Source organism: Rutidosis leptorrhynchoides, chromosome 6 (genome assembly GCF_046630445.1).
Source record: "Rutidosis leptorrhynchoides isolate AG116_Rl617_1_P2 chromosome 6, CSIRO_AGI_Rlap_v1, whole genome shotgun sequence".
Classification (NCBI taxonomy): Eukaryota; Viridiplantae; Streptophyta; class Magnoliopsida; order Asterales; family Asteraceae; genus Rutidosis; species Rutidosis leptorrhynchoides.
In genome coordinates this window covers 421767425-421776799 of record NC_092338.1, presented here as the reverse complement: position 1 = coordinate 421776799, position 9375 = coordinate 421767425, and the positions used below count along the sequence as shown (strand labels likewise).

The following is a 9375-nucleotide window of genomic DNA, read 5'->3' as shown; positions in this document are numbered from 1 at the left end:
GAATCATCTCCCATTCGATGAACATAAATTTAGATAAATAATTTAAAATTAAATGAATATAAATATGAATAAAAAATTAAATGAATATTGATGTAGATATAAATATGATATCATCCGATCTATTTCTTGTGTCGTAGCTCATGTGGTAGTGGTATGTATCTCTTAGCGATAGGTCGGGAGTTCGACTCCCGTGAGGTGCAGCATTGCACACAAAGTTGCTCCTTTACCCTTGAGTTTCACACAATGGTGTCTTCCACACATCGTGTTGCGGGAGCAGTGAGTGAGGAGGACCTCCTGAACAGCAGTTGAGGACGGGTTATGCAATTGTGGAAGATAAACACGTGAATGCTTAAATCTCCATATGTGATCACATACTGCTGTTAAGAAAGATATATATTTAAGTTTATAAACTACGTTAAATTACAATAATTTAGACATAAAATATATTTACATAAATAAAAATTACATTTACATTAATTAAATTTAAATTTAAATTTAAATGAAATAAAGTTAGAAAGTGTTGATTTCGATTAAGAACCCATGCGAAACCCCCGGTCCTTTCCAAATTATATAGATCATTTTGAACCGTTAGATCAAAGTATTTAGCCGTTAGTTTACGCTCCCCTCTTTTACAACCCTAGTACCAAAATTTTGAATTCATATTTAAAATCACTACAAACAGTAGAATCGGACAATAAAGGTGAATTCTTTAATCCTCTGTATCTCTCTTTACATGTCAAAGATGATGATGCGTTCAGATCGGAAACCACCGCTGGCTTTAAGGTCTCCGATTAGGCTTCGTTCCAGGATCCGCCCTGTTCAGTCAACCGTGAACAACCTTCAAACCCCATCAGGTATGTAATCTATTTCCATTTAAATTTAATTCCTTTCTTCGATTTTACGATGATAATGAGTGATCTGTTGCTATAGGTTTATGGGTTTTTTACTTTTTTATATTGGTAAGTGGAATTAGGTATATCTGGCTATGCCCTTTAAGTGTTTGATAAAATGTCTAAGTGAACTTTTTTTTAATTTTTGTTTCAAAACGTATATTTGATAATTGATGAGAAACTTGTTTTTTGTTGAAATTTTGTTGGATATTGAAACCATTGCAGGTGTTTGTGAAGATGTCCAACTGTCTAAGTAACATTCTTTCTAAACGGAAAAAGTGTCGAGAATTATGTTGTTTACAATAGAATTAAACTTGTTACGGATTCATAAATGATGAAATTGGGTATACCTAACTCTACAAAAGCGTAGTTATGTGTGTAAACTTTCTCATTGTTTTCATGCCAGAATTTATTTGTTTTGCATAAAAAAATGTCCACGAGTTCAACAACATGAAAGAATTGTTCTTTTCAGTTACTTTTAATCTTTCTACAAAAAGCAAAGAACTTAGTTTCTATGATAATGTGCAATTTCTCTTACAGGGGCAGTAATTTATAAAGTTATTTCTGAAAATCTCGTTTGTGATTAAAGTAATAATCTAATCCTGAAACTAAACACTTGTTAAAAAGAATAGTTTTCTATTAGCTATAGAATTCTGGCTTATCGGTTTACTTTAGTCAAGGTTTCTATTATGTCCTGTATTGGTTAAAGGTGACCTTTAAGATAAGATAATACAGAGTACTATGTACCAGTTTGTGTAATTATTGATCATCACATGTTATTGATGATAATAATTGCTTCAACGAATAATAATTACTACTAAATACTAAAGACATTAATGAAATACTTGGATGAACTTTATAATTCTCATATCAGTATTGGTTAAAGGTGAACTTATAAGATAAGATAATACGGAGTACTAGTTTGTGTATTATTGATCATCACATTTATTGATGATAAATGCTTTAACGAATAATATTACAACTAATTACTAAAGACGCTAATGAACACTTTGATGAGCTTTATTACTCTCGTATCAAGAAGGGAGGATTTATATATGCTAAACACCGCATATAGTAAATTTGCTTTATTTTATAGGTTATGGAACAAAATCCCGTTTACCTAAACCATTGTTTGACTTGGAAGAATCCGAACTCCGCCCTGAATACCATACTATATCTGATGAATTTCAAGCTCTATCGAAGATGGTTCAAGATAATTTGTGGGGGTCCACTACAAACCAATCTGCAAATGCTAATAATGGGAATCCTATGTTTGAAAGAGGCAGGTTGTATGAAGAGTATTCTGCAAGAAGGAATGAAAGATTGAGAAGGAAGAAAGGCGAATATGGGGTTGAGAAAAAGAGCCCGTGCAAACAGTTTCTTGGAGTTAGGGTTGAGTCATCAAAGAAAACGGGCGAAGTTAAGAAATTTGAGAGCGCGAGGAAGATGACAACCCCGTTGGTGGAGAGGAAAGAGGCGGTGGCAACATCGAGGTATTCGTTAAGAAGCAGTAGCAAAGAAAACAAGAAACCGCCATTGGCTATGAGTTATGGTACTGTGGATAGAAAAACTACTACAGTGAGAAGGACTGCAAGAAAAGGGTATTAGCAGTTGCCAGTTGGATTCGTTATTGTTACAAACGTTATGATGATAATTTTGGTTATCATACTTTATAGTGGTTTATGATCATGGAGATTATTAGTTAGCTATGTCCTTGGGTTTTTTTTTTTAAAGGTCATTGTTTGAGTTGGTGCATCTTTGGTGCCTTTCTAGAAAACAATATAATCAAGAACTTCAAAAAGTTTATAAATGGTGGTTTTATGCAATGTCTCTAGTCTTATGTTTGTTCATTGGTTTTGTACATTGATATGCTTACTATTTCCACACATTTGATATACAAGAACGACCAATCAAATGTCGATTTCCCAGTGCGAGAATCTCCAATGTAAACAAACTATAAAGCAATGCCAATGAAAAGATGATGAAAACATACAATCCAACAATATGTCTCATTATAACTGTTCATGTGTTTCGATGTTCATGTGTTTCGATGTTCATGATGAAAACATACAATCCAACAATATGTCTCATTATAACTGTTCATGTGTTTCGATGTTCATGTGTTTCAAAATAACTGTTCATGTGTTTCGATGTTCATGTGTTTCAAATGTATCTTTTGTTGCCACATCTACTACTACATATAGAAACGATTTAAAAACGATTTAAAAACGATCGTCAATTACGGCAGTCACTAGTTATAAGCTAAAAAAATCAAACTATATATAAATGGTGTCATTCAAAAAATTTGGTACATTCAATTGTGCTGCGGAGACACGGTCAAAGCACGCCCGACAGTGTACTTCTTTCACGACATAACTTTTCCACTAGATGGCTTATTTCACTGCCAATGCTAACATACTACATCCACCCTTGACATCATCATAACCGAAGTGAACATTTACATGTTAACCCACAATGTAATCTTTCCAAACCGAAATTTCATAAATAAAGGATTGATTCGAAAACTATCTTTACTGCTTTGAGTTTCAGGATCACCACAGTAGTCTTCCCACCACCTCCAATAACCGAAACAACTACAAACGGAGATTCAACGTTAGGTACCATCTTCTTCATTTTTGACGAGTGACTGTATCTCTTACACGCATTATATCGTTTGGTATTTTCACATTCACGGACAACTTCTTCTGCTTCTTTCCGTCTACCTATTTCTTGATTTAGTTTCTCCATTTCTTGGGTGGTAAAAGTAAAGTTGTACATTTGCACAGAAAATGTTTTATCTAAAGTTGTACACTATGTTTCTTAATACTTATGTCAATCTGTTTTGATTTAAAGGATGATGAAAGGTTATGTATTATTTTTCACCCTAGTTCTTGTACTTCTTTAATAGTCATTAACCGTTCAAAAAACCTTTCATGAAAATGATCCATCATGTATTTTTTGTACTTAGAATAATAACTTATACACCTGTGCGTTGCATGTACTGTTAGAGAAAAAAATTAAGGAACCAAAAGTTAATAACATTCACCGTCGGGATATCCCGGGTGTGAACGTTATTAACATAGAGAACAGGATGATGAGTAATAGTTGTGAAATATTGGAAACCACATAGAAAATGTGAACCATTATGATTCTAAAATCTTTACTTGAGAACCTTAAAAAACAATTATCCTGGCCAACTACAAAAGCTAAAATTCTGCACCAAAGGGATGCAACTGACAGGTTCAAGCTGTTCCATTCACTCTTATAATCTCAAACCTGAAAAGCAAACAACTTTGAACTTGAAAAATGATCCAAGGCAAGGGTCACAAAAAAATACACACATTATTTTGATGTTGGACATAGCATTATGATAGGAACATACTTATTTAAAGAACACTTGGTACCATTTGTGAACAGAGAAAACCTTATCCGTTTACCCGTTTTTGGTACCATTGGTACACTTTCAAAGTGGGTGATCAAAACCAAGGCTTGCACAATCCACATTTAGCTTCCCCATAGCCAACAATATAAATGCATGACAGCACTTTTTGGTTAATAAAAATGGTTTTATTGCAGTGTTTGACATATATAATTGGATGGAGCTATTTTAATAAAACATAGAAAACATTGTGACATAAGCAAAACGTTAGCACAAAACACGACCAAAACAAGGATGTGCACCTCAGGCAATATGTTGTGCAAGACTGAGTATCTTAACATGTTTCTTCTTCCTTAACTCATGTGGGACCGGGCCAAAGACCCTAGTTCCGATTGGTTCACCTTGCTTGTTGACCAGTACAACAGCATTATCATCAAACTTAACCTCACTTCCATCACATCGGCCCTTTTGCATTGCAGCACGAACAACTACACCATATACCACCTGCCCTTTCTTTACTTTTCCACCTGGTTGGGCTTCTTTAACTGATGCAACTATCATGTCACCTAATCTTGCTCCTTTTTTGCACTTTATAGATTGTATGCACATAACACGCTTTGCCCCTGAGTTGTCTACCACTTTCAGATTGGTTCTCATTTGTATGAAAGTCCTTATTTGCTGAACAAGACATAAAACACACATTGAATTGAAAAAATGGAATAGATGTGCAGGTCAATTTATACTCACGGGCCAGAAGATACAGCTTGGAAGGAAACGGTTTAACGGGTTGAAAGTAATCTAAAGTGCAATTTAGATCAACCAAACGTGAGTAGATGACCCACACAAAAATTTGATCTTTTTATAGATAACCCATTATATGTAAAGCAAATGAAGTAAATTAAGAATTATATAAAAAAAAGGGACCTGAGCCAACAGATTATTGCAGGTACTCTCCTGTGTTGATCGAAGGATTCCTGAAGAGTAACTAGTGTTGAGGCCCCGCAACAGTGAACGGCCAACTAGTACGGTTTCGTTTCATGCATAAAATAGAATAGCAAATCAGAAATATGCAAAAGGTCATTATGTGTGCGAAATTAAGTTTCTTTATTGACATACAGCATCTATTATAAAGTGGTGGGAAATTAAGTTCCTTTTAAACATAAAACCTTTTTACTGGATTATATACTTGCATAACTTGTTATAACTGTGTTCAAACATTTGTTAGGAGTCTAAACTTGGCCATAACTATTCAAGAAGTCAAAAGGATTTAATAACACTTTTCAGTACTATAAAATAAAGGATTTACTCCTACACATTATTTAGCTTTAATAAAGCTATCCATAGTCTACACATTAACCAAAATGCGATGAATTCATTAAGCGAGGAACAAACTGTCACCTCATTATTAAATTACAAATTTATATAATACAAATAAGAAACGTCAGTGTACTATAACATAACCTCGACTCCTTTAATATATTGCAATCTGGCAGTTTAAGAGAAAATCTCATCAAGAATATTTGTTTCATGAATGCTACTGAAAAACTTGTTTATATTACTCGCAATGGAATTGTAAAGCACATACCTTGAAAAAGATTAGAAGCAGAATTTGCTGCCATGTTCAGCTACTACAATTCCTTCTACTACCTGCAGACATCATATTAAATGTCAGCATCACTCCTACTCTTTATTATCCAAGAAAAGTAAAGGTCATAGTGTTTACACGTGAATTTCATCCATAATGCGACAACTAACTATGCAAAAGTGTTCATAATGAGATACTAAAGTGAAAATATTTCAGTAGCCTTAAAGAAGTAATATCATAATATCTGCCAAAAGCTGCATTTAGGATCACTTATATCATGCTCGGTTTTCCTTTACGACAAAATGTTAAGCCCGACATTGAGTTATCATGACCATTACCAATTTACCATCACTTCTTAAGTGCACTATTATTATGAAAAGAAAAACTTGATCTTTTTCATAAATCATGAAATAATACTTAGGTGACAGCATCACAGCAGGCTGATGTTTTCGTCCTTAACAAACAATTTTTTATTCAGATCTTCCTAAGCATATAATAAGCGACCCACCATGCGTGACCATATTTAAGCAAAATTACATTTTTTTAGTCATTCACAGTTGTGTTCATTAAGGCATATCATCGAACACCTGGTATACATCAAATATTCATTTTCATTCTCACTCACACATCTTGACCGATGCATAACATCAAACACCTAATGTGCATCAAATAAACTTCTATGCTAGTGCTACTGGACAGAAGTTGACATTAGCAGCAGTTTAAAGAATTGAACTCCAATTACAAATTAGAAAAACAAAATGAAAATCAAAACTTTGCAGATCAGATGAATGAATAAATAAAAATGAGACAATGAGTGAAATTAACATAGTAGTGATACCTTTGATAAATTTAGGGTTTTAAGGGGGTCTTGCCACCGATTGGCTATTGAGAGAGAGGTTTGCTGCTGCCGGCGGACGGGAATAAATGATATGGAATTAGGACCTGAAACAAGGGTATAGTTTGTAAATAGTTATCAAAAAATAGGGATAATTTCGTAAGTTAGATATTGACTCAACCACAGGCGTCTTTGTTACCTCTTACGCCACATACGATCGTTCCCTTCTCTCACTGAACTTCTCTCCTCCACATCAGCGTCACATCAGCACAAACTATTTAACATTTCTTTCACATTTTTTCACTAAACACTCACAATCATAAACTTCACTACCCCACTTTATCCATTTTTATTATTATTTAAAACTTAAAATATAAATATAAAAGTATCATAATTTATATAATTATTTTTTTATTTTTTAGCAAATTATTAACTCGTTTATGATTTATATAATTATTATAATTATAATTATCATAATTAATAATTGATAATTTATTATGCTTCATTAACAGAGAAAAATATAATTAAAATATGAAAAATTGTTTTAATTTCCACATTTTCTAAACCTAATCAATCTTACTAATTCCAATTCTCTTAACCACCGGTGCGTTCCTAAACCCTTGGCCACCGTTATTCACCGCCTGTTGCATACACATTCCACCACCATCAAAATATTGAAGAAATTAATAAAAAAGAAATAAAAAAGGAGAAAGAAAGAAGAAGAAAAGTAGAAGGAAGAAGGTGGGCCCCACAAAGTCGAACGTTAGAAGGGTGAGGGGACTCACTGGCGGCAGCTGTGGCGGAATGGTGGTGGTGGGGGTGACCTGGTGGCGGACGGTGGCGGCTCCTTTAACGAGCCATTACATGTGGCCTTAAATTAATGTTCAACGCTGAATTAACCCTTTCCGTACTAAATGTCATCGGCAAATGTGTCGTATTTGACAGTCCACACTTCTCAAACGACACCATAAACACATTTACAAAACCACTCCTTCAAGTATGATATAATCTGCAACTCTTCACGAATATAAAGCATAAAACTATTACTTTATTAAAAAACTTTAAATAAACTCCACCCACATTTTTAACGGGTCGTATCTTCCCGCTCGTCGCGAGTTAAATTTTTCTGGTGCCATCGTCCAACTCGAAATAATTTTACGAACACAACGCAACTTCCTATAAGCGAAACGGATGTTTTTTTGAAAAATGTTAAATATTTCATGTTACGTACAAAACACACCCGCAACAAAGTGTTTTTGATTATGTAACTACATAACGTTACAATAAATATGAGTATGTGATGTGGTAGCGGAGTGGTATAAAATACTATTAAATTTTACAAGGAAATACTATTAAATACGATACAATTTTACACAAGATATTTATTTATTTAGATAATGGATATACTTAAACCTTGCTACAACACTTATAGGCAGTGTACCTAATCGTACAGTAGTGTAGTTTTTAGTAAGTCCGGTTCGTTCCACAGGGAAATCTTTAAACAAAGCTTAACGCTATATTAGTTTACTTTTATAAAAATACAAATACATATATATAAGTAATATTATTATTATAAAGGGGGTTTTTACCGTTTAATGACCGGTTTGTCGATTTTAAAACTTTAGTTGCAGTTAAAACCAAATGTAAAATATTAAAAATGAATACAAGACTTAAATTAAAGCATAAAGTAAATAACGATAATGAAATTGCGAATAATAAAAGTGCGATAAAATAAACTTGCGATAATTAAAAAGTACGATAATTAAAAGTGCAATTAAATACAATAAAAATGCGATATTTAGAAGTGCAATTAAATATAAAATAAAGGAAATTAAATATGAAATAAAAGAATTATGCTTATTTAAACTTCCGTAATCATGATGTTTGACGTGTTGATTTTAGTTTTATGCCCATGGGTTAATTGTCCTTTGTCCTGGATTATTTAATATGTCCGTCTGGTTTTTGTCCATAACAGTCCATCAGTCATAAATATAAAGTGCGAGTGTCCTCATCAAATTATCCTTATACCCGAAGTTAAATATTCCAACTAATTGGGGACTTAAACTGTAACAAGATTTTAATACTTTGTTTAATAATTACACCAGGATGTCGACTGAGAGTAACCCAAGATTTTAATATTTTGTTATCAATTATACCAAGTGTCCTTGTACATAATTTCACCCCAGTTTTAATTATTCTAGTGGCTATTAATTCATTCCCGTGTCCGGTTAAATGAACGATTATTCGTACATATAAATACCCCGCCCATCGTGTCCGATTGAGTGTATATGGTAATTTATAGGGACGCCCAATTGTAAATCTTTATATTAACATTAACAAACTATCATTTAGTTAAACAAATATAAAGCCCATTAATAGCCCATAGTCTAATTTCCACAAGTGTCGTTCTTTTGTCCAAACCCCAATTATGGTACAAAGTCCAATTACCCAATTTTAGTAATTAGCCCAACATCATGATTACTTCGTTTTAAATAAGCATAATAATAACTTAGCTACGAGACATTAATGTAAAAAGGTTGAACATAACTTACAATGATTAAAAATAGCGTAGCGTTACACGGACAGAATTTCGACTTACACCCTTACAATATTCGCTAACATACCCTTATTATTAGAATTATAATTAAAATTAAAATTAAAATATAAATTATAAATATAAATATAT

General features: G+C 33.1%; 2 protein-coding genes across 2 annotated transcripts; one reads left to right on the top strand and one right to left on the bottom strand.

The window, feature by feature from the left end:
* Window positions 1-566: 566 nt before the first annotated feature.
* Window positions 567-2700, top strand: LOC139855968 (uncharacterized). Its single transcript, XM_071845204.1, has 2 exons — window positions 567-854; window positions 1987-2700. The coding sequence occupies exons 1-2, from the start codon at window positions 734-736 to the stop codon at window positions 2496-2498; spliced, it is 633 nt and encodes a 210-aa protein (XP_071701305.1). The 5' UTR covers window positions 567-733; the 3' UTR covers window positions 2499-2700.
* A 1282-nt stretch (window positions 2701-3982) lies between these two features.
* Window positions 3983-6824, bottom strand: LOC139853229 (large ribosomal subunit protein uL14mz-like). The gene is made up of 5 exons (XM_071842606.1): window positions 6693-6824; window positions 5855-5916; window positions 5194-5288; window positions 4572-4947; window positions 3983-4166 (listed from the first exon to the last, which is right to left on the bottom strand). Exons 2-4 carry the CDS (start codon window positions 5886-5888, stop codon window positions 4573-4575), a joined length of 504 nt encoding a protein of 167 aa, XP_071698707.1. The 5' UTR covers window positions 5889-5916; window positions 6693-6824; the 3' UTR covers window positions 3983-4166; window position 4572.
* Window positions 6825-9375: the final 2551 nt, after the last annotated feature.

What these genes read in the sequence shown, in the direction of transcription:
- LOC139855968 (XM_071845204.1), top strand. Translation starts at nt 734, where the DNA reads ATGTCAAAGATGATGATGCGTTCAGATCGGAAACCACCGCTGGCTTTA. An exon ending in CAACCTTCAAACCCCATCAG is followed by an intron (nt 855 to 1,986) that starts GTATGTAATCTA and finishes TTTATTTTATAG; the next exon opens with GTTATGGAACAAAATCCCGT.
- LOC139853229 (XM_071842606.1), bottom strand. Translation starts at nt 5,888, where the DNA reads ATGGCAGCAAATTCTGCTTCTAATCTTTTTCAAG. An exon ending in TGCTTCTAATCTTTTTCAAG is followed by an intron (nt 5,289 to 5,854) that starts GTATGTGCTTTA and finishes AAACCGTACTAG; the next exon opens with TTGGCCGTTCACTGTTGCGG. An exon ending in GCAATAATCTGTTGGCTCAG is followed by an intron (nt 4,948 to 5,193) that starts GTCCCTTTTTTT and finishes TGTCTTGTTCAG; the next exon opens with CAAATAAGGACTTTCATACA.